Source organism: Lepus europaeus, chromosome 10, assembly GCF_033115175.1.
Source record: "Lepus europaeus isolate LE1 chromosome 10, mLepTim1.pri, whole genome shotgun sequence".
Classification (NCBI taxonomy): domain Eukaryota; kingdom Metazoa; phylum Chordata; class Mammalia; order Lagomorpha; family Leporidae; genus Lepus; species Lepus europaeus.
The window spans coordinates 96,931,371-96,957,253 of NC_084836.1; the positions used below are offsets into that span (position 1 = coordinate 96,931,371).

The 25,883-nt window shown below is 42.5% G+C and overlaps 1 protein-coding gene across 2 annotated transcripts in view; it reads right to left on the minus strand.

Moving 5' to 3' along the window:
- The window catches only part of ATRN (attractin), a 169,182-nt gene that overhangs the window by 46,071 nt on the left and 97,228 nt on the right, over positions 1-25,883 (minus strand). The window contains exons 12-18 of one of the 2 annotated variants that reach the window (XM_062203931.1): positions 21,260-21,480; positions 18,935-19,056; positions 17,259-17,397; positions 15,530-15,720; positions 11,845-12,064; positions 11,045-11,230; positions 9,917-10,150 (exon numbers count right to left, since the gene is read on the minus strand). In XM_062203931.1, coding sequence (XP_062059915.1) covers positions 9,917-10,150; positions 11,045-11,230; positions 11,845-12,064; positions 15,530-15,720; positions 17,259-17,397; positions 18,935-19,056; positions 21,260-21,480 — 1,313 coding nt within the window. The remainder of the gene's footprint in view (positions 1-9,916; positions 10,151-11,044; positions 11,231-11,844; positions 12,065-15,529; positions 15,721-17,258; positions 17,398-18,934; positions 19,057-21,259; positions 21,481-25,883) is intronic. The other variant, XM_062203932.1, reaches the window with a different exon arrangement.

Consider the following 25,883-nt stretch of genomic DNA (forward strand, 5'->3'; position numbering starts at 1 on the left):
TGCCTAGGATGGCCGTGTACTGCAGAACTCCAGGAGGGTCACTGTTCCCACAGAACACAACCTGCACCACCCTAAGCAGAAACTCTGATTGCAGATATGCCTCGGTTGATCAATGTGATGGAGTTTTTCACTGTCTTGGCAGCTTTCCATAGATTTGCATCTGTTCTTGCCACCTGTTAGCTTTCTCATTTGAGTTATTTTGCATAGACTACAACTCTAAGAGTTAAAATGACTCCACCAAAATTATTTAAGATGTGTGGAACATGCATTTTGTTACTGAGGAGATGAACAACTTTATGTAGCAAAGGGTAAAGCACAACATAGATACAAAATGTAATACCTAAAATCATTTACAAAAATATCTGTATTCTGAGTCACTTTAAAAAGATTGAGAAAATGCTCTTCTCACTCCTTAAAAAATCTCATAGAAATTCCAGAAGAAATATAAAAACACAGATAAATCAACAGGAGAGTGGGATAAGAGGAAAAGGAGCAATCCTAAATGTTGAGAAATACTTCTGAAGTAGTCAGAAATTTCTAGAAATTATACAGCCAACAGGGTCAATCTGACAAAGTGGAACAGAGGCATCTGTATCCTAACATAGGAGGAGGAGGAGACAGTCCAAGTGACTAGATGCACGTTACCCATCGATACCAGCAGAGGCTGGGAGCCACAGGAAGCCCCAGGCAAGTGGTGGACAGCAGAAGTGACATACGGCCTGCTCTGCTCCTGCTCACCAGCTGGCTGAGGAATCTGTCCAGGGGCTGCAGTGGAAAAGGACAGTTCTGGATGGGAGAGGAGTGGGAGGCAGAGGAGGAGAGGCCGGGGTCAGAAAGAAGAATCAAGGTGATGCACCAGCTATCCTTAGGTTTCCACTGAACCCAAGAGGAGAAGCACCTGTCACAATCATGTATATGCCAAATGTGTCCAGGCACCTGGGCCCACTGTTCCTTCCTTCCTCCAATGAGAAGAGGCACAAACCATTCAACAGCAGTCAGAGAAGACTGCAGATGGGGAGTCCTAGCCTGGCTGGCCAGCTTCTGCTTTAGGACCTCACACTACACCCTCACACAGCTCAGTACACTCAACCAGTAGCCAATGCTGATAAAGCTACACATTCAGTTATGAATCAAGTCAACCTTGAGGACTCGCCACTAATGCTGAAGGAAGAGTTAATTCAATAAACAAAGGAGAATAAAAAATACTTCTTTTAGTAAATTCAAAGAGGTGTGAATTATTGCACCCACAAAATAAAAAAGAAAGTTCTGAAGAAGTTTTCACAATATTTAGAGTCCTTGCAATATGTAAAAGAATAAAACAAATTAGACATCAAATGAACCCCCTCTCAGATTAACCAAGAGAATACATAAATGGCTAGAAAACTATCTGTAAGAAAATAATATGAATTATATGCCAACAAATTTGATTACTCAAATGAAACAGATACATTCCTAGAAAAATACAGACTGTCAATACTGACTTGAGGGGTTGGCACCATGGCATAATAGGTTAAGCCTTGTCTGCAGCGCCAGCATCCCGTATTGGCACTGGTTTGAACCCCAGCTGCTCCACTTTTGATCCAGCTTCCTGCTAATGGCCTGGGAAAGCAGTGGAAGGTGGCGAAAGTCCTTGAGCTCCTGTATCACCGGGGAGATCTGGAAGAAGCTGCAGGCTCCTGGTTTCAGATCAGCCCAGTTCTGGCCATTTGGGGAGTGAACCAGTGGGTGGATAATCTCTGTCTTTCCCTCTCTGTAACTCTGTCTCTAAAATAAATAAATCTTTTTTAAAAAAACTACAATGTTATACAAAGTATACAAAATACAGAATTGCCTACTGCAACTATCTCAGGTAACAGAAATATGTAAGCGTTAAAAAAAACTGACTCAAGCAGAAATAGAAAAATCTGAATAGATTTATAACAGGTAAAGAGATTGAACTAATAATTAAAAATTGGGGGGGGGGTGACATTGTGGCACAGTGGGTTAAGCTGTGGCCTGTGATGCTGGCATCTCACATCAGAGTGCCAGTTCAAGTCCTGGCTTCCCTGCTTCAGATCCAGCACCCTACTAATGTGCCTGGGAAAGCAATGGAAGATGGCCCAAGAGCCCTTGCACCCCCATGGGAGACCTGAACAAAGTTCCAGGCTTCTGGCTTCAGCCTGACTCAGCCCTAGCCATTGTACCATTTAGGGAGTGAACCAAACAGAAGATCTCTTTCTCTATCTCTTCCTCTCTGTCATTCTGCTTTGCAAATAAATAAAATAAATCTCTTAAAAAAGATCAAATTAAACAACTTATTTAAAAAGAAAAAAATAATAATCAAAAATTTTCTTACAAGCAAAGCCTAGGCCCACAGGGCTTCTCTGGTGAATTCAATATTTTAACAAAATACTAACTCTTCACAAACTCTTCCAGTAAACCAAGGAGAAGGGGATGCATCCTGAATCAGTGCGTGGAAGCCGGTACTATCCTGGTACCAAAATCAGGATCACAAGAAAAGGAACTCCAAGCTATAACCCTCATGAACATAGGTAACAAAATCCCCAACTAGCAAACTGAACCCAGCAACATCTTAAGGATGATACATCATGATCAAGTGGGCTTTATCCCAGGAATGCAAAGCTGGTTTAATATCCTTAAATCGATTAATAAAACACATAGTATATATTAATCTATATAAATAAAGATAAATATAAACAAAACCTCATGATAGTCTTAGTAGACACAGAAAAAGCGTCTGACAAAATCAAGCACCCATTTACAATAAAACCTTCAAAATCTTCTTCAATCTGTTAAATACCATGTATGAAAAACATAAACAAATCTCATAGTTAATGGAGAAAGACTGAATTCTTTGAATTCTTTCCACCTAAAAAGGGAACAAGGGACGGGCACTGTGGTGTACTGGGTAAAGCCGATGCCTGCAGTGCTGCCATCCCATATGGGCACTGGTTTGAGTCCCGGCTGCTCCACTTCCGATCCAGCTCTCTGCTATGGCCCAAGTCCTTGGGCCCTTACACCTGCGTAGGCGATCCAGAGGAAGCTCCTGGCTCCTGGCTTCAGATCGACACAGTTCCAGCCATTGTGGCCATCTGGAGAGTGAACCAGCAGACAGAAGACCTCTCCCTCCCTCCCTCCCTCCTTCCCTCTCTCTCTCTCTCTCCCTCCCTCTGCCCCTCTGTAATTCTTTCAAGCAAATAAATAAATCTTAAAAAAAAAAAAAGGGAACATGACAATGATGCCTATACTCAACCACTTTTAATTTACTTTTTTGAGACAGAATGAGACATACACACATACACACACAGCACCAGAGTATGACCAGTCTTCTATCTGCTAGCTCACTCCCCAAATGCCTGTAACAGCAACTGCAGAGAAAGCCACGAACCAGGAACTCAAGCTCCTGTGAGGGTGGCAGGGACCCAATTACTTCAGCCATCACTGTTGTCTACTGGTTTTCATTAGCAGGCAACTGGGTCAGAAGACGGAGCCAGGTATTAAACCTGGGCACTCCTGTGTGGAAGTGGGCATCCTAACTGGCTGCTTGACTGCCAAGACAACACTGCAAACTCAACCACTTCATTTAATTTTATACTAGCAAATCCAGCCAGGGCAATTGTCTCCAAAAACGGGTGGAAGGGGTATGGAAACTGGAAAAGGAAAAAGTAAAACTGTCCTTAACAGACAACATGATTTTATACATAAAAGACCCTAAGAAATTCACTTAAAAAAATTAAGAAGTAGAAAAAATAAATAAGTTCAGCAAGGCTACATGACACAAAAGCCACATACAAAAATCAACTGTATCTCTACATACTAATAATAAACAATCAAAAATAAAATTGATAACAATTCCATTTCTAGTAGCATGAAGAATAAAAATACTTCATATAATAAATTTAATAAAATAAGTGTAGAACATGTACATCGAAACCTATAAAACAGTGCTGAAAGAAAGTAAATAGGTGAGGGGCTGGCGCTGTGATGTAGCAGGTAAAGCCACCGCCTGCAGTGCCAGCATCCCATATGGGTGCTGGTTCAGGTCCTGACTGCTCTACTTCTGATCCAGCTCTCTGCTATGGCCTGTGAAGGCAGTGGAAGATGGCCCAAGTCCTTAGGCCCCTGCACCCACATGGGAGACCTGGAAGAAGTTACTGGCTTCTAGCTTCAGACTGGCACAGCTCCAGCTGTTGTGGCCAGTTGGGGAGTGAACCAGCGGATGGAATACTTCTCTCTGCCTCTCCTTCTCTGTGTAGCTCTGATTTCCAAATAAATAAGTAAATCTTAAAAAAAAAAAAAAAAAAAAAAGGATGGGCCGGCGCCGCGGCTCACTAGGCTAATCCTCCACCTGCGGCACTGGCACACTGGGTTCTAGTTCCGGTTGCCCCTCTTCCAGTCCAGCTCTCTGCTGTGGCCTGGGAAGGCAGTGGAGGATGGCCCAAGTGCTTGGGCCCTGCACCCACATGGGAGACCAGGAGAAGCACCTGGCTCCTGGCTTCGGATCAGTGCAGTGCACCGGCCGCAGCGCACTGGCCGTAGTGGCCATTTAGGAGGTGAACCAACGGAAGGAAGACCTTTCTCTCTGTCTCTCTCTCTCTCTCACTGTCTAACTCTGCCTGTCAAAAATAAATAAATAAATAAAAAGGATGGCAATGTATCCCAAATTGATCAACAGATTCTACACAATCCTTACTAAGAAGCTGGATTTTTGTTGTTGCAGAAATGACAAACTCATTCTAAAATTCAAGTAGAAATGCAAAGAACCCAGAACAGCCATAACAGTCTCGAAAAATAAGAACAAAATTGGAGTATTTAGACTTTTCAATTTCAAAACTTACTATAAAGCTACCATGATCAAACTAATATGATGCTGGCATAAGACCAGATATATAGGTCAATGAGGTACAACTGAGGACCTAGAAATAAGCTCTTATATTCACAGTCAACCAATTTGTAATAAATGTGCCAATAAAATTCAATAGTAAAAACCCAATCATTTCAACAAACGATAGGGATCACACCAACGTGCAGATTTTAGACCCCTCCCTCACATTATATATACAAATATACACACAAATATACAAAAAACTAACTCAAAACAAATCAAGGACATAACATAGGAAATAAATCTATGGAACTTTTCAAAGAAAACACAGGAGTAAATCTTTGAGATCTGAAGGTACTTAGGCACTGACTTTTTAGATATATTACCAAAAAAGCACATAGGACAAATCAAAACACTGATACACTGGATCTAACCTAATTTGATTTCCAAAGACACCATTAAGGTGAAAAGAGGGGCTAGTTTTGTGGTGTAGTGGGTTAAGCCTCTGCACGCCATGCCAGCAACCCATAATGGAAAACAAGTTCAAGTCTCTGCTGTTCTACTTCTGATTCAGCTCCCAGCTAATGTGTCTGGGAAGGTAGCAGATGATGGCTCAAGTACTTGGGTTTCTACCACTCATGTGGAAGAAATGGACAGAGTTCTGGGCTTTTGGTTTTGATCTGGCCCAGCCCTGGCTTTTGTGGCCATTTAGGGAGTAGACCAGTAAATGGAAGATGTCTTCCTCTTTCTCTATCTCTCTCTGCCACTCTGCCTTTCAAATAATAAAGCTTAAAAAACAAAAAAGAAAGTGAAAAGAAACTCTCCGGATGGGAGAAAATATTTGCATATTATATATTTAGGAAGAGACTTGTAACCAGAATTCATAAAGTACCTTTATAGCTCAACAATAAAAGACAACACTATTTTTAAATGGGTAAGAATTAGAATAGACATTTCTCCAAAGAAGATATACAAATGACTAAACAGGATGCTTAATTTCACTAATCATTAGAGAAATGAAAATCAAAACCACAATGAGGTAACACTTCTCATCCAATAGAACAAATATAATCAAAAGACGAACAGATAACAAGTACTGGTAGGGATAAGGAATAATCTGAACGTCCACACTCTGTGGGTGAGAATGTAAAATGGTGCAGCTATTCTGAAAAACTTGAAGTCTATAATTTCTCATTTGCATCCCCTGCTCTACAAACCACTAATCATCTACTTGCTGTCTCCAAAGATTGGCCTTTTTGAGACATTTCATATAAAGGGTATCATATAATATATATTTTACACCTGGCTTTTTTTTTTTTTAACATAGCATGATTCTGAGGTTCACTCATGTTACAGAATATATCAGTACTTCACTCCATTTCATTGCCAAATTCTATTGTATGAATAGAAGATTTTTTCATTTCTTTTTTTGCAGCAGTAAGCATGCCAGCCAAGTCTAATGACAAGATTACACCTTACAAACCAGGCAGGCAGGCATCTCAGTCACTCACTTTGTTTACTCATTTGCCTGTCAACAGATATTCGGGTAGGTTTTTTTTTTTTTTTTTTTTGACAGGCAGAGTGGACAGTGAGAGAGAAAGACAGAGAAAGGTCTTCCTTTTGCCGTTGGTTCACCCTCCAATGGCCGCCGCGGCTGGTGCGCTGCGGCTGGCGCATCATGCTGATCCGAAGCCAGGAGCCAGGTGCTTCTCCTGGTCTCCCATGCGGGTGCAGGGCCCAAGGACTTGGGCCATCCTCCACTGCACTCCCGGGCCATTCGGGTAGTTTTTATCTTTGTACATTCATGTACAAGTCTTTGGGTGATACATGTTTTCAATTCTCTTGGGCATATGCTCAGCTATGTGATAACTATGTTTAACTTTTTAATTTTTAAGATTTATTTATTTACTTGAAAGTCAAGACAGAGAGAGAGAGGGAAAAACAGAGACAGAGAGAGGCCTTCCATTTGCTGGTTCACTCCCCAAATGGCTGCAGTGGCTGCAGCTATAACAGGTAAAAGCCAGGAGCAGGAGCTTCTTCTGGCTCTCCCATGCAGGCTACAGGAGCCCCAGTACTTGAGCCACCTTCCACTGCTTTTCCCAGGCCATTAGCAAGAAGCTGGATCAGAAGTGGAGCAGCTGAGGCATGAACAAGCACCCACATGGGATGCCAGCGTTACAAGTGGTGATTTTACCCATAATGCCACAATGCCAGCTTCTATGTTTAACTTTTTGATCTAAACTGTTTTCCAAAGTAGCTATTCCATTTAACAATACTATCAGCAATGTAACAGAGTCCTAATTTCTCCACATCCTTGCCAATACTTCTGTCTTTTTAAAATTGTCTCTCACTGGGTATGAAATGGTAGCTCATTGTGGTGGTGACTTAGATATCTCTATTGATGAATGACACTGAACATCTTTTCCTGTGTTTACTGGACATCTGCACTTCTTCTTTGGAGATATGTTACATGTAACCCCTTTATTAATTTCTTAATTGAGTTGTTTTTTATCATTGAGTTTTAAGACTTATGTATACTGGACATTAGACTCTTATCCGATGAATGATTTACAAGTATTTTCTTCTATGCTGTGAGCTGTCATTTCACCTGAGATAACTTGTCCATCTGCTTTTCTGAGAATGGCTTCTTTGCACCCCTTGATCAGCTGAACTGACATTTAGCCTGTTTTTCCCCCTGGAAGGCAAGGGTTTACATGCTCTGGGAATAATCAGATGTTTTATCACTGCAGGTATTTTCTCTCAGTCTGTCTCTTGGTCCACCCCCCCCCTTTTTTTTTTTTAAAGATTTATTTATTTTTTATTTGAAAGGCATCATTAGAGAGAGAGGGAGAGGGAGAGGGAGGGAGAGGGAGGGAGGGACAGAGAGAGAGAGAGAGAGAGAAATATCTTCCATCCAATGGTTCACTCCCCAAATCGGCACAATGGATGGAGCTGAGCCAGAATAGAGGCCAGGAGCAGGAGCCTGGGTCTCCCACGTGGGTGCAGGGGTCCAAGCTCTTGGGCCACTCTCCGCTGCTTTTCTCAGGTGCATTAGCAGAGATCTGGATAGGAAGTGAAGCAGCCAGGAATTGAACTGGCGGCCATGTGGGATGCCAACGCTGCAGACGGGCAGCTTAATTCCCTAAGCCACAGCACTGGCCCCATCTCTTGCCTTTTACCTTTGTTTACAGTGGTCTTTCCCTTACAGAAGTCCTCCATTAATGGCACTGTCTGACAGGTTCTTGGAGAAGTTCTTTCCACTAATCTTTTGGGAGTCTTTGCACCTGTTCAGCCCCTCCCAGCTGTTCTTTCTGGAGCCCACAGGCACATTCCTTACTTCAAGTCTGAATCAAAGGCTAATTTCTCTGAGTCCCTTCTCAGGAACAACTGCCCCTCACCTCTACCCCAACCACCCAGCAGGTCCAGGTCCAGACTTTAGGCTAGCTCCTGATCTACTCCTTTCTGCACTGGCTTAAAAGAGAGAGGGAGGAAGGACTGAACTGTCCCTGTTGTAAAAAAAAAAAAAGAAAGAGAGAGAAAGAGAGAGAGAGAGAGATCCTTTTCCCTCTCCCTTTCCGTTGAGTATTTCAGTAAAAAGACTTGCAATTATAAATCCTTCTTCTATTCCTTTGATGTGTAAGGGAATCATATTAAAAGTTTAAATAAGTTCTTGTCATTCTTAAAATCCTGGAGTGTTTTTCTGAAAGACCTGGGAGCAATCTCTTTGAAACCAAGGAAGACAGAGCCCCACGCCCCTGTCACTTAAGGAAGCTAGCTTAGGTGCATGCACTGTTCCAAGCTGCAACCTCACCTGCTTGCTATAAAGATAAAAGTTTTATTTTCTGTTGGATAAAGGTAATTAATTAACACAGGTAGCCACTCCAATTACCAGTTCAATTTAGGATGAACTATGAAAGAATATACTGCAAATGATGCTGTCGAATCTTCCATGAGGACAAACTATGGTTTATCCTGAGAATATTTACATACTGGATTAAATATATAGTCTTTGTCATTTCTCTATCTTTGCAATCTCATTAGTGCATCAGGGTCTGGTTTAACATTTATTTAATAATAAAAGTATTTTCTTTCTTTCCTGCATCTGTGAGAGGAATTTATGAACTGGCAGATGTTATTTTTAATTTTTTCCAACAAAGGTCATGATGCATTTTAAGTAAAAAAGACTGTAGAACAGTTTATAATTATATGCATATATAGCATAGTACTATTTATTTTTAAAAACACAGATTTGTATGTGTAGGGCTATCTCAAACTATTAAAAGTTTTTACCAAAGGAAAAGAAAAAAAAAGTTTTTACCTTTGTAAGAACAGGAGATGAGAATAATTTTACTTTTCATTTTACATATGAGGTACTCTTAAAAGTTTATTAAAAAATGAAATTAAGAAATGAGTTTATGGGGCCAGTGCTGTGGCATAGTGGGTAAGGCCGTTGCCTGCAGTGCTGGCACCCCATATGGGCACCCGTTTGAGTCCCGGCTGCCCCACTTCTGATCCAGCTCTCTGCTATGGCCTGGGAAAGCAGTACAAGATGGCCCAAGTGCTTGGGCCCCTGCACCTGTGTGGGAGACCTGGAGTAGGCTCCTAGCTCCTGGCTTTGAATCGGTGCAGCTCCGGCGATTGCAGCAAATTGGGAAGTGAACCAGCGGATGGAAGACCTCTCTCTCTCTCTTCCTCTCCTTCTCTCTCTGTGTAACTCTGACTTTCAAATAAATAAATAAACTTTTTTTTTTTTAAAATGAGTTTGCCTTGGTAAACATTTTTGAAATGTGTCCATGGTTTTTTTCTTAATGTACATTTTCCATGAACTTTTCATAGTCCCTTAGTATATCCATAATATTTAATTCTGTATAATGAGCATATATTATTCTATAATAAAATAACTCACTTGAGGTTCTCAATATTTTTATTAATTGACTTTAAAATATTTTTACATGAAATATTTCTCCTAAAATTATCTGCTATTTCTATTTTTTTTCTGAGAGGAAATCCATATAAATAATGCAGCTTTCAAGGTTTTGTTCTTCAGAAATAGGTAATGAAAACTGGAACTGCAAACTCTAGGCACCTTACCTGGACAGTGAATGAAAGACCAGTTGTATCTGCTGTCCTCCAGACACATGCTGGAATTGAGGAGGGGCTGTGGATAGGAATTCCCCGTCGGGGCCTGGGAAGGCATCTTCACCGGTCCTTTATAAGAGCCTTCTATGCATTTCCCTTTGCCAGTATTGCTGGGATCCGTACACCAGCCACAGCCTGGTTGCTCTAAGCAATGACTACAGGTACAGTAGCCTGAACAATTTTCAGCTATTAAAAAAAATACACACACACAAGTTGCAATTCATTATCACAGGTAGATTTTAATTCACTGTAAATTTTTTTTAGCAGACTATTCGACTTCTGCAAGTCAAAAATTCTAGCCTGATTACTTAAATGAGATAATGAATTTAAAAATTGTTATTTTTTTATTTTTTATTTTTTGACAGGCAGAGTGGACAGTGAGAGAGAGAGACAGAGAGAAAGGTCTTCCTTTGCCGTTGGTTCACCCTCCAATGGCCGCCGCGGCTAGCGCACTGCGGCTGGCGCACCGCGCTGATCCGAAGACAGGAGCCAGGTGCTTCTCCTGGTCTCCCATGCGGGTGCAGGGCCCAAGCACTTGGGCCATCCTCCACTGCACTCCTGGGCCATAGCAGAGAGCTGGCCTGGAAAAGGGGCAACCGGGACAGAATCCAGTGCCCCGACCCAGTGTGCTGGCACCGCAGGTGGAGGATTAGCCTATTGAGCCGTGGAGCCAGCTGAATTGAAAAATTTCTATGTTTTTATAACACATCATAGGACCCTCCCTCCCTTCCTCTCAATCTCAGGAGGTTGGAGGTAGAAGGGGCTGCAGAGGTCATTTACTGGACAGCACTTCCTTTCCAAATCAGGAGACTAAGATGTGGAGACGGTACCTGGATTAAACAATACGAAACTGAAGTTGGGCAAGTAATTTCTGTACTCTGTGATCTATCCGACATTTAAGTACTTGCATCACTGTGCCTGATTCTGCAGGAAGGTTCTCATCAGGCAGGACAATTCTAACAAGCAGCCTTTCGACACTTGAGCAGAAGGTCAAGTCAAGCTGAGAGCACATCCCCATGGCAAGAGCTGCTGCCCTCACTCGGGGCACTTCTAAGTGGCTAGCACTCTCGTTTCACTTACGGGGACAGCTGCTCATTGTATACCACTCCATACACTGGCCGAAAGGAAAGGAGGCCACGTAGGCATTGGAGTCCACACACTGCTTCATGTTGCTGCACCACATGCACTCAGAGCTGCCGCTGGTACACTCTCCACATGCTGTCCTCAAGGCACAAGGTGTCCGGCACTGCTTGGCACTGTGGTTCGCTGGGAATTAAACCCAAGACAGACACTTAGAGCTCCCAACACATCAGCTAAGGTCAAAGACTTTTCAAACATGCGTTATGACCCATTGGGGTGTCATGAAATCAATTCAGGAACTACACTAAATGAAAGCGAAAATGAACATGAGAGTAATTTTGAGCTGTTTAGTGTATTTATATACTTGGGGTAAAATGGATTTTTCAAAGACCTTTTAGGACAAAGATAAAGGAACAAATAAATCTGCTTATATTTTCCTTTCTTACTCTTTCTTCCCCAGCATTTCTCTGCCAATACCAAGAAATTTGCCTTTCAGAGCAGTTCTCAATGTGTGTGTGTGTGTGTGTGTGTGTGGTCAACAAACCAATCAATCTCATTGTCAGAACATTAAGTTGTTTTAGTCAGTGTTGGTTATTCTGGGTTTGGTTATAGCTCAAACTGATCAGAGCTACAAACTATTTCTTTTGACTTTTGAAAGTCTTGGTTATACTCTGCTTCATTTGCTTGAAATCCTCCACCTGTTTTCATGACCATTTCACACATCTCAGTTCTTAATAATGCCTCCTACAGCTTCTCTCTCAACAAACTTTCAACAGCATCTAATTCGTCCATGTCCTTACCAGGCCTTTCACAGACGCTACCATTGAGTGGGTTGATGCAGGTTGCAGCCTTCAATCCCCGAGTACTGGGCTCTGACAAGATTCCACAGAAGCCAGCATCGCTGGGCTCAGATGGCATCCACTGTAGTAAAGTATTTGTAAATGGGGACATATCTTCCCAGCACCAGTAGGACACATTGATCTTCCGAAGGCCAACCCAAGGGGTTAGAGTAAGTTTGGACTATAGATAAAAATCAGACATAGCTATGAATACAACCAATTCCTTGACCAAAACAAGCTTCTAGATAAAAATCATTAAGTTAGGTATGCCCCAAAGATAAAGGAAAACCTCCTGATTACAAGTCAGCCACAGCAGATAAGGATAGATTTTCACTTCAGTAATAGTTACTTTAAAAGGACAAAAATATGGCTCAGAGAATATATCAAAATTTTTAGATTAAATAGCAAAGGAATGATCAAGTTCTGAAACTCCTACATCCTATGACAAATGTCATGAAGAAATGACTACTTCCAAGTGTGGGCCTTTGGCACAGAGTTAAACTGCCACTTGGGACGCCCAATTCCCATATTGGAGTGCCTGGGTTTAGCTCCCCAATTGGCTGTTTTTGTTTTTGTTTTAAGATTTATTTGAAAGTCAGAGTTACATAGAGAGAGGAGATGGTTCACTGCCCAATTGGTCACAACGGCTGGAGCTGCGCCGATCCAAAGCCAGGAGCCAGGAGCTTCTTCCAGGTCTCCCACACAGGTGCAGGGGCTCAAGGACTTGGGCCATCTTGTACTGCTTTCCCAGGCCATAGCAGAGAGCTGGATTGGAAGTGGAGCAGCCAGGTCTTGAACCGGCACCCATATGGGATGCTGGCGCTTCAGGCCAGGATATTAACCCTCTGTGCCTCAATGCTGCCCCCCTCCCCCAACTAGCTTCTGATCTAGTTTCCTGCTAATGTACACCCTGGGAGGCAGCAGGTTATGGCTCAAGAACTTGGGTCCTTGCTACCCATGTGGGAGACTCAGATTGAGTTCCAGGCTCCTGGCTTCAGTCTGGCCCAGTCCTGGGTGCTGTAGGTATTTCAGGAGTGAACCAGCAAATGGATAATCTCTCTCTTTCTTTCTTTCTTTCTCTCTCTCTCTTTCTTTCTTTCTTTCTGCCTTTTTCAATAAATAATTTCTTTTAAAAAAATATATGGCTGGGGGCCGGTGCTGTAGCATAGCAGGTTAAGCTGCCATCTACAGTGCTGGTGCCCCATATGGGCAGTAGCTTGTGTCCTGGCTGCTCCACTTCTGATCCAGCTCCCTGCTATTGCCCCTGGGAAAGCAGTGGAAGATGACCCAAGTCTTTGGGCTCCTGCACCAAGTGGGAGTCCCAGAGGAAGATTCTGGCTCCTGGCTTCGGCCTGGCCTAGCTCTGGCTATTGTAGCCATTTGAGGAGTGAATCACTGGATGGAATCTCTCTCTCTCTCTCTCTCTCTCTCTCTGTGCCTCTCCTTCTCTGTAATTCTGATTTCAAAAGAAGTAAACTTTTAAAAAAAGGAAAAAAAAAGAAATAGCCAAGCTGAGGATTAAGCAAGTGAGCCACGGCACTGGCACCACTACTTTCTTTACTATTAGTACTTTTAAAATTTCCTTTTAAATATATATTATTCAATCAGGAAAGAAAATAATCAAAATTAATAGTTTCAAAAATTTCACTTTGCCTTCATAATAAAATTCAAAGCCATTAGCAGCACTGTGGACAAGGTCTCTCCGGAGTAAACTTTGGCTCCTTCTTGAGGTCCCACTACAGCAGTTCCTTCCCACTCAGCTGCAGCTAATCGTGCAAACTTACCTGAGGCTCAGAGCCATGCTCTCAATCTCCACATCTTGCACACAGGAGCACCCAAACACAGGGAGCACCCCTCTCTGCCCTGCCCAGTTCTCGCCTCTCACCTCCAGGGGTTACTTGTTCACAGCTCTCTATCAGCCAGCCTCTGCCTTAAAGGCTAGATTTGGTATCCTTTCTTGTTTTTTATAAACATCTGGACTCTACAGACTGGGCTGCATCCAGAGTTATGCTGTAGAAGCACATTATACCTTAGTCAGTCTTACCACAAGACTGACTTTCGTTTTACAAAGGTGGGCACAGCAAGGCGGAATACACAGAACCTAAACTTTAGAACTAGAAAACATGAGGAAGAGAGAAGCAACTAGGGTAGATCTGTGGTCAGCTGAGATGGTTGAACCCTTCCAAACAGCTAATTTTCAAAGATGTGACTTGAGAACCACTGGTACAGACACCAGGGTAATGGGCAAAGCTGTGAACCATTCATTTTATGAGGGAGTGAAAGATTGAGGGTAAGGGCAGTTGACAGCTAAGGACAGAATGCTGAGAGAGAAGACAAAAGAGAAACAAACAATAGGGACAGTCTCCAATGGAGATTATGAAATTCGAAAAAAACAACTGAAATACAAAATATCAAATGTGGCCAGAGACTTCCCTGAAGGCAACACACAATATGTATTACCAGCATTTTGAGTGTCTACACCATAGCCAAGTTGCACTGGAGAAAAGAAATATAGGGCACCTCCCAGTCATCTAGAATAGTGGTTTAGGAAGTACAAAGAAGCCAATATAGCCAAGACATTGGCCACTTTCCAGTCACAAGAAGGCGGCTACACCTGAGAAAGTGCTGCCCCTGACTTCTCGCTGTTTAACAAGAACATGGTCCTCAAACCCCTCTGTACCACTACCAACACTGCCAAAAGAGCTGTTTTCTGAGTTTCTACTTATTTGAGGGTAGGATCACAGGTCTAGGCCTTTGGACTAAAAACAAGCAAATGTGACGGTTAAATACCAGCCACAACCCACCTGGCAGCAATATGTGGACAGAAAGGCAACTGGGACCTTTCTGAGCTCAGAAACTCCTGAAAAGAAGGTGCTCTCTCTTCTTTCTGGCTGGCCAGGTCTCAGAAAGACCCAAACAGAAGTACACTTCGTGGCGCTACCCTGTAATAACACCTCAACTCTAAGGGAATTCAGATGCTTAGTCCAACCTACATAATTAGCAGTGACCTTTCCCTTCCCCACAACACCCAGAATCCAGAGATAAAACAAATATGAAATCACCTACTGATGTCACCTGAGTATGTACAAATATACACATTAGTAGTCATCCTGCATATAATTATCCACACATACTATAAGTTACTTAAAGGATATGACTAACAAAAATACAGAAAGTACTGAAAAAATTTTTTTTTTTTAACAGGCAGAGTGGACAGTGAGAGAGAGAGACAGAGAGAAAGGTCTTCCTTTGCCGTTGGTTCACCCTCTAATGGCCGCCGCGGTAGCGCGCTGCGGCCGGCGCACCGCGCTGTTCCGATGGCAGGAGCCAGGTGCTTATCCTGGTCTCCCATGGGGTGCAGAGCCCAAACACTTGGGCCATCCTCCACTGCACTCCCTGGCCACAGCAGAGAGCTGGCCTGGAAGAGGGGCAACCGGGAGAAAGTACTGAAAATTTTAAGAAAAAATTATTAAAGGAAGAGACTCATCTGCCACTACAGCTCCACGATCTATTATGCCTGTATGCTAGTATTCTTGCATTCCTCCTCTCACAGGGCATGTCACAGACTTTCTACATACAAGCCACTGTCACACATTCAATAGCAAGATGAATACCCAAAACTTAAGTTCTGAGGATTTTAACTCACCATGCTCTGTGATGACTGCATTATTCGTAGCTGCTTAAGGACAAATTCTACCTTCTTCTGGGTTGTGAGAGAAGCCAAAAAGGCATTGTGGTTCCTACAGGACAATTTAGCATTGTCATAATTCTCCTTAGCAGTAGTAATTTTCAAACATGAGTTTCCAACCAAATGCCATCCAGCGCCACAGATATTTTCTTTTGCAAAAGGAGAAGAGAAAAAAGTTTTAGAAACCACATAAAGCTACTGTACTACTAATTCAAATTACTGAACCACTAAATGAGCTTTGTAATCTTTATTCCAGTTATTTCATTAGGATATGGTGAGTGTGGGTACCACACACACTACAAAATATCAGATACAGAACATAAGAATTTTAAAAATGTTTATCAGTCATATTTCCTGGATCTCAAAGACATATTCAGAGGTCACCTTTCCTACATCTTAGAGGAAAACGCCTGACTGGTGCCAACAGTGCACTGCTACATTTCCTTTGAGGAACATTAAGAAAGAAGACTAAAATCCTGAGTGAAGAGCAGACAAATGAATATGCAAAGTGGAAGAATGGAGCAGAAAACCACAAGAACAGAAATGAGCTGGGGAATGAACAAATCTACAGTCTCCAAAAGTTGCACTGTTCTTATACCATGGGGTAGAAGGTACAATCAAGGCGGGAACACTGGGACAAAACCCAAAATGATACAACTATAACACATACAGCAAGCTTGTATCCTGCTCCTTGTGATCACCCTGAACCCCTACAAGGTACTGAGGAGACACTATGGATGCTTCCTAGAATACCATGACCAAGTGTCACCAGTACCAAAGTACCCAGAGACATTAGCAGTGTTCATTAATATTAGTCACTGAGATAAAGGAAGGTACCACAAGAAAGAGACCACTTAATAGCAGATAATTTTAAATGTGGCACCAGTGACCAGTTATATGTAGACTCTAGGGTCCTACATTAGACTTGTCCCACAATGTGCTTTTTAGTTAGGATTCCCAGGTGTTCTGCTGTTTGTTAAAGTCTAAGACATAATGAAAGTAAAAACAAGAAGCCCATCTGCAAGCTGAATCAAATACTTCCAAAGGATCTGCCAACAGAGCCTGGTCTAGCTCGATTACCCTGCATATGCCTTAGACATCGCACAGAAACACAGAATTTCCCCTTCCTGGATTTCACAGTTGATTCAGTTATGGCCTTAGGATCCCAACTCATCATCTCAAACCTCACAAATGCCATAAATTGGGGTATTCAGGCCTGGAGATCACCCCAAGAGGTGCTGCTGACAGAAGTGTCTCCCTTCTTCCTCCCCACAGTAGGTGGTAACAGCCAAATCCTATCTGTCATTGAGAAGTCCTCTTCACAGAGTGCTATCAACTGGCTGCTAAGACTACTATATGCAAGTCCCAGGTTACCACAGCCGAGCAGAGGTGGGCAATGGAGTAGGCATACCAGTACAGACTTAGTTGTTACTCTATTCTGCAAAGCAGATCAGTGAAGCAGATGCTTCACTTTATTTCAAACGACAGTAGAAGCAAATAATTAAGAACTGTATCTTAGTTTTAGTTTTTTTTTTTTTTTTTTTTTTTTTTTAAGTAACAACCATAATGGTAGTGTAGAAGGTTGACTGCTAGAATTCTTTCTGCTAGGTCCAACTGAGGCTGCACAACCCTGGGGAAGGGGGAAATTTTAGATACCCATACAGCAAGATGCCTCTGCAAGGCCTACCGGGCAGGGCGATGCACTCCTGATTCCGGAGCTCCCACTGGCAGTTCTGGTCCAGGGCACAGCTCCTGCAGCTGGTCTTCTTGTTACAGTAGTACATTGGGTTATCCTTGGGGCAATTATCATACCTGAAAATGGAGATCTAGAAGACAACGTACAAGAGCTTTTCTCTCTGTTACCACAGAGAGAACTCATGGTGAAGCGCACGCAATAGGGTATAAAGACAACAAAAAATGTCATTTGGGAAGCAAGCTGCAACTAAAGATATAAAAAATATATGCAGATGAAACAGCACTGCAGCAGAATGTTTTGCTCAAGAACATGTCTTTGATTGGCAAGGCAATACCCACTGTTTTAAAACATTATGCTTCGGAAGGCGCCGTGGCTCACTAAGCTAATCCTCCACCTGCGGTGCTGGCACCCCGGGTTTTAGTCCCGGTCGAGGCGCCAGATTCTGTCCCGGTTGCCTCTCCTCCAGGCCATCTCTCTGCTATGGCCCGGGAGTGCAGTGGAGGATGGCCCAAGTGCTTGGGCCCTGCACCCGCACGGGAGACCAGGAGAAGCACCTGGCTCCTGGCTTCAGATCAGCGCAGTGCGCTGGCCGCAGCGCGCCGGTCGCGGCGGCCATTGGAGGGTGAACCAACGGCAAAATGAAGACCTTTCTCTCTCTCACTGTCCACTCTGCCTGTCCAAAAAAACCAAAAAAAACAAAACAAAAAAAACCCACTATGCTTCAACCTGGTCATCTATAAAATGGGAAAGTTGAACTTGCTGCTTTTAACGCCGTTTCCGCCACAGTCTAAAAGCTTTACATTTTACAAACTAAATTAGATGGACACAGAATGTCTTACAGGGGTGGGTGCACCAGCTAAGGAGCCCTTTGGGATGCCCACATCATATACTGGATCCTTAGGATCAAGTCCTGGCTCCGTCCGCCATTCTAGCTTCCTGCTAACGTGCATCCTGAGACACAATGGTGATGGGTTGGGTAACTGGGTCTCTGCCGCCCATGTGCAAGACCCAGACAGAGTTCCTGGCTTCGGCCTCACCCAGCCCTGCTATTATGGGCATTTGGAGAATGAGCCAGCAGACTGATGATGGAAGATCAATCTCTCGCTCTTTCACTCTCTCAGCCTTTCAAACAAGCAAGAATAAATACATAAATAAGTTTATTTTTAAAATTTTTTATAAACTGTCAAAAACTATAAAAGCTGGGTCATCTTATATTTTTATTCTTGTTATGGCTTATATTTTTAAAATTTGTATGTGGTGGGCACTGAAGTTACATTGAACAAAGTCTATTATTTCCATAATTCAATACTTGCCTCAGTGCCAGTCTCCAGCCCTCACCTGCTCCCCAAACATTGCACAGCTGGAGTGAGCTCACTGATACCAGCCTCAAACCAAGGATCTAGCACTGAGCACAGCCATGCCTAGAAGCAAGAATCCTATCTTCTTCTAAACACCACACACAAAGTAATGTGTCTCACAGGTCTCTTGGAATTAGGATGAATAGTGCATCCTTTCCTAAAAGAAAGCCTGAACAGTATAAATCCAAATCTACATCTCATTTTAAAAATAACTCTGAGCCATTATTTATGCCATACACACTATAACCTAAACGTGAGCCCTGTTAGGATTTTTCTATCTTCTGAAATCCTTGAGAAATAGCCCCTGACCTGGCCTTCTGAGCAGCTGTGGTTCACAGGGACACAATGGTCATTGCACCAGTGGCACTCATTGGTGTTGGCTGTGCAGCTGTAGCAATCCGTGTGTTGGTCACATCTGTCATGGTCAAAAGCTAAAGAGAAAAGAAAAATTCATCAACTGTGAAAGCTTCTGTGGAGCACAATCTGAAACTGAGGTTTAAAAAAAAAACTAAGGGAAGTAAAACAGTGAAACTGGCAGGAAAATATACTGGTATGTTCAGGTTAAAACAGGATTTAGAAATGAACAATCTAAAGAAATATTATTTTATTTAAAAAGTACACAAAAAGTAAAAAGCAAAAATAGATAAAAATGAACAACTATCAGATATGCATAACACAGAAGTGAGGTCTGGTTCTTCAAATACTTTTCTTGCCCTCCCCCCACACCATATCAATCATCGACAGAATGAACAAACACCAGAAGCTGCCCAGGGGCCAAACAGAGTAATGCAGGAGACCGAACCATTTCTCCTAGTTATAGCCTGTTCTCCTTGTCCTGGTCATCATGCTAAGAGTTGCGCCTATCCAGAAAATGGAGTGAAACAAGAAGCTGCCATCAAAGATGAGACATCAAACAGACTCATACTGAGTCATTAAAATCCAGTTCCCTGCTGATGTGCCTGGGAAAACAGCAGAAGATGGTGTTTCTCTCCCTCTCTCTCTCTGTAACTCTACCTTTCAAAAGATTTATTTTTATTTATTTGAAAGGCACAGTTACAGGGTGGGAGGAAGGTTAAGGGGACTGACAGAGAGATCTTCTATCTGCCGGCTCACTCTCCAAATGGCCACAACAGCTGGAGCTGGGCCAATCCAAAGCCAGGAACCAGGAGCTTCTTCCAGGTGTCCCACGCGGGTGCAAGGAACCAAGGATTTGGGTCATCTTCTGGGGCTTTCCCAACCACAACAGCAGGGAGCTGGATAGGAAGTGGAGCAGCCAAGACTACAATCAGCACTCTGATACGGGATGCTGGCATTTCAAGCTGTAGTATCTTGCTGTACCACAATGCTGATTTTTCTCTTAATTTTTTAAAAAAGAGTATTTATTTATTTATTTGGGAGTTAGAGAGAGAGAGAGAGAGAGAGATATCGAGATCTTTCATCTGCTGGTTCTCTCCCCAAATGGCTACAAAAGCCAGGGCTGGGATGATGTGAAGCCAGGAGTTGGGAGCATCTTCTGGATCTCCCACATGGGTGCAGGAGTCCAAGCGCTTGGACCAACTTTGAAGCACTGCTTTCTCAGGTCATTAGCAGGGAGCTGAATGGAAGTGGAGCAGCTGGCACTCAAACCAGTACCCATATGGGATGCTGGCACCGCAGGCAGAGGCTTAACCTATTATACCACAGTGCTGGCCCCAGCCTTCCCTTAAAGTACTTTCTCAGATGTTACTTCACTGTGGTGTACTGTGCTCTACGTGAGAGCAAAAGGACTAGAAGATAAGCAGACAAGATGAAGAAAACAGCTAGGGAAACATGAAGGGAAGTTCTTAAAGCAGGGATCACCGCTCATCCTCAGCAACTGTGCTAAATAGAAGCACTAGAAGAGAATACTTCGCAAGGACAACTATTCTATCTTTATTCACCAGAACAGTTTATTTCAAATAGCTTCTCTGGATTCACCCTCAAATCTCATCCTTAGCATTAGACCTGTGAAATACAATATAGGAGGCAGTTTAATTAAAATTAAAACAGGAGAGTACTGTGACACAGCAAGTTAAGTTGCCACTTAATGATGCCAGCATCCAATCTCAGAGTGCCAGTTCCAGTCTCAGCGCCTGTATTTCCCATATGGCTTCCTGCTGGGAAGGCAGCAGATGATGGCTCAAGTATTGGGTCCCTGTCACCCATGTGGGAGATCTAGATGGAGTTCTGAGCTTTTGGCTTCAACCTGACCTATCCTAGTTACTGCAGGCATTTAGGAAGTAAACTAGCAGAAGGAAGATCTCTCTCTCTCTCTCTCTCTCTCTCTCTCTCTGTGTCACTCTGCCTTTCATACAAATAAACAAATCTTTTTAAATATTAAATTAAATAAGCCAGATGCAGCCAGGTTCTGGAAATGGTATGCAAAGTCCATGCAATGCCAAGATGGTTTTGTCCCCACCACTCAGATCACTTCTAGGAGCCACATGATGTTTACCAATCAATTCTCAAACACTCAGAAGGGCTTTGCACAAGACATGCCTGAATAATTTTGAATAAGAAGGTGAACATGAAAGGTATATATATGCTAAGTCCCTTCATAGTCCAGAAAAACTGAGATTTCAAATGAATTAAATTATAAGTAAAGAAAAAACATACTTCCTTTGGGAAAACATTCTGATTTTAACTTTTCTGCTTGTTCTTCAGATGCCAACTCCAAGGATAAACACTGAGATGACGTTGCGTCCCACACACACCGGACACCAGGCCCTGCAGCTAAACAAGCAGCTTCACTCCGGTGCGCGCCACACTGCTCCGAGGTGAACACCAGGATGTCACTGAGGAGGAGGCTGTTGAAACCGCCGAACACATACATGGTGCTAAGAGGAAAGAAAGGGAGAGAAAGTGCTTACAGAAGACATACATAACACAGACCAATCTTATGGATCAGAAAACTTCTAAGAAATTATTTTTCAAGGTCTCAAAAAACATTCTTATTATCTTCCTTCCCCAATTCCATTGTTTTATCCAGATCTGTGACCACCAACAAGCTACCTGTACAAATGAATGTGGGAATTCAGTACATGGTAAAAGTGGGATCTGAAATTCCTGAGGAAAAGATGGACTTTTCAGTAAACTGTATCGAGACAACTAAACCTAAGATAAAAAGAAATGACAACAAAAAGACCACACAAGTACTAGAAGAATGAATAAACATCTCTCTAACTGGAGAGCAGAAAAAGTATCCTTATGACTTAAAATTCAGAAGATAGGGAAAAAATACTGAAATTTTCATTATATAATTAAAAAAGACTTTTTACACAGAAAATAATACTCTCAGCAGAGTAAAAGGACAGTGATACAGTATGAAAAATTATTTACCAGTTAGTTACTGGAAAAGGAATATCCCTAATATAAAGAGGGATTCAGCAAGTTTACAAGGGAAATACACAAAATACCTTAAGCATATGAGAAGATGCTCAACTTCAGTCAGTGGAGAAATGTCAATTCAAACAAGCCTGAGACAGCATTTCTCATCTGTCATATTGGTAAAGGAAAAACTCCACCCAAGCACACCAATACCTAGGTTGGTGAGGCTATTTCATACATGTTCTTGGGCATGTAGAATGCCACCAGGCCACGAAGGGGAATTTGGCAAAATCTAACAAAACTATGTATTTATCTTTGAATATGAAATCACATCTCTAGAAATCTAATATAAAGATACAATAGGAAAATTATAAACAGAAGTATACCTGAGGCTAGTCAAGCATTAAGGATTAATAGCAAAGGATTCAATTTAACATATCCCTCAATTGAGGACGTGATGAATAAACTAGGGTACTTTCCTGTAATGAATACCAGGCAGATATGAAGAGGAATGAGGAAGATTTCTATGTACTGCTCTGGAGTGAGATCCTAGGTATTCAGGGTATACGGTTATGTGCAGGAAAACAAAAAGCAAAGCAGAGTGTGATCATTTATCTACTGAAGGAAGAAACACAAATACAGATTGAATTCACTTTTCCTTTTTTTAAAAAAATGTTTATTTATTTATTTGAAAGTCAGAGTTACACAGAGAGAGGAGAGGCAGAGAGAGAGAGAGTGAGAAGATCTTCCATCCGATGGTTCACTCCCCAATTGGCTGCAACGGCTGGAGCTGCGCCGATCTGAAGCCAGGAGCCAGGAGCTTCCTCTGGGTCTCCCACATGGGTGCAGGGGCCCAAGGGCTTGGGCCATCTTCTACTGCTTTCCCAGGCCATAGCAGAGAGCTGAATCGGAAGTGGAGCAGCCAGGTCTTGAACTGGTGCCCATATGGGATGCCGGCACTTCAGGCCAGGGCATTAACCCACTGCATCACAGTGCCGGCCCCCACTTTTCTTTTTCAAATGTTCATTTATGTATTTTTTTAACTTTTATTTAATGAATATAATTTCCGAAGAACAGCTTATGGATTACAATGGCTTCCCCCCCGCCATAACTTCCCTCCCACCCGCAACCCTCCCATCTCCCACTCCCTCTCCCCTTCTATTCACATCAAGATTCATTTTCAATTCTCTTTATATATAGAAGATCAGTTTAGTATATATTAAGTAAAGATTTCAACAGTTTGCACCCACACAGAAACACAAAGTGAAAAATACTGTTTGAGTACTAGTTATAGCATTAAATCACAATGTACAGCACATTAAGGACAGAGATCCTACATGAGGAGTAAGTGCACAGTGACTCCTGTTGTTGACTTAATACTTTATCCCTTTTAGTATTTTTTTTTGTTTGTTCTACTTAATACTATTGGTTGACTACTGTAATTAATACACAGTTATTCTTAAGTGTTGAAACTTAAATGAAAAGTAATCCCTGTTAAATGTAAGAGTGGGGATAAGAGAGGGAAGAGATGTACAATTTGGGACATGCTCAATTGGACTTGCCCCAAATGGTAGAGTTAGAAACATACCAGGGGATTCCAATTCAATCCCATCAAGGTGGCATGTACCAATGCCATCTCACTAGTCCAAGTGATCAATTTCTGTTCACAGTTGATCATAATGATAGGACTAAGAGTCAAAGGGATCACATAAACAAGACTAGTGTCTGAAAATACTAGCCGATAGAATAAAAAAAAAAAGAGAGAGCTGATCCAACATGGGAAGCAGGATACACAGCAGACTCATAGAATGGTGGATGTCCTAAGCACTCTGGCCTCAGAATCAGCCCTAAGGCATTCGGATCCGCCTGAAAAGCCCATGAGAGTATTTCAAGCATGGAAAGCCCAGACACTCTGGCAAAAAACAAAAAAACAAAACAAAAACAAAAACAAAAACAAAAAAACACCCTAAATGAAAGATCTCTGCGAGTGAGATCCCAGTGGAAAGAACAGGTAATCAAAGAAGGAGGTACCTTTCTCTGAAGGGAGGAGAGAACTTCCACTTTGACTATGACCTTGTCTAAATATGATCAGAGTCGGTGAACTCAAAAGGCTTCCATAGCCTTGGCAACTCATGACAAGAGCCTAGGGTGATTACTGATGCCATAAACAAGAGTGTTAATTTATTAAGTCATTTATGTATTTTTATTCACTTGAAAGGCAGTGAAAGACAGACATATCCTACATCCACTAGCTCACTCCCCAAATGCCCACAACAGCCAGGGCTGTGGCAGGCCAAAGCCAGGAGTCAGGAACTCAATCTAGGTCTCCCACGAGGGTGGAAGGTACCCAAATACTTGAATAATCACTTGTAGCCTCCCAGGGTTTGCAATAGCAGGAAGCTGAAATTGGGAGCAGAGCTGGTACACAAACGCAGTCACTCCAATATGGGATGTGGCATTCTAAACAGTATCTTAATGGCTATGTCAAATGCCCATTTCCATCATCTTTTTAAAAAAAGAAAAACACAGTTTCTCTTTAACTTGTCTTCTTAAAAAACCTAGAGGGGGTTGGCATGGTGCTGCAGTAGGTTAATCCTCTGCCTGTGGCGCCAGCATCCCTTATGGGTGCCAGTTCTAGTTCCAGCTGCTCCTCTTCCCATCCAGCTCTCTGCTATGGCCTGGGATAGCAGTGGAGGATGGCTCAAGTTCCTGGGCCCCTGCACCCGCATGGGAGACCAGGAAGAAGCTCCTGGCTCCTGGCTTCAGATCGGCACAGCTCTGGCTGTTGTGGCCATTTGGGGAGTGAACCGACAGAAGGAAGACCTTCCTCTCTGTTTCTCTCTCTCACTGTCTGTAACTCTGTCAAATAAATAAAATTAAAAAAAAAAAAAAAAAACTCACAACACCTAGAAACATGACCAACCCAGTAACAATGAATATGAATAGGACTAGTACTTAGATTGTGGTATCTAAAAACCATTCTCCTCCCCTCCCCAACCCTTCCAAATTAGAACTTTTTAGAGAAACATAATTTCATGCCTGGGTCAAGAAATGTTCATAATGAGCCTGTCATCATGGAATGAATTAGGGTAGTATCAAAAAATCTCATTAGCTAATGTGAAGAGATCCTCACCAGACAAAGATCCATTATGATCTGTGATCATAATGACACACGTACTCCTTTCTTCCCCCAAAAAGAAACTTCATTTGTGACCTTTAAACAAAGAAATCAGTTCATTATTGTAAAAATTAGTAAATTAAAAGACAAGTGTTGTTGTGCAGCAGGTTAATTCACTACTTGGGATGCCCACACCCATATTATAGCCTGGTTCAAGTCCCAGATACTCCACATTTCTGATTCTGCTTTCTGCTAATGTACTTGGGAGGCAGCCGATGATAGGCCAAATACTTGGGCCCCTGCCACTTACACAGGATGGAATTCCAGGTTTCTGGCTTCAGCCTGGCCTTGCCCTGGTTGTTGCAGACATTTGGGGGGTAAATCAGAGGATGGGAAGATACCTATCTGTATCTCTCCCTCCTTCTCTGTCACTATGCCTTTCAAATGAATTAAAGAAAACAGAGAGAGAGGAAAGAAAAAAAGGGAAGGGGTGAGACACACAGAGGAGGGAGGGAAAGAAAACATAGAGGGAGAGAGGAGAGAAGAAAGGAAGGAGGGAAGAGAGGTACATCAATTATTTGCATTTTCCTTAACTGTATTCTATTTCAAGGACCACATTAAACTTTTTTTTTTTTTTTTTTTTTTTTTGACAGGCAGAGTGGACAGTGAGAGAGAGAGACAGAGAGAAAGGTCTTCCTTTTTGCCGTTGGTTCACCCTCCAATGGCCACTGCGGACAGCGCATCTCGCTGATCTGAAGCTAGGAGCCAGGTGCTTCTCCTGGTCTCCCATGCGGG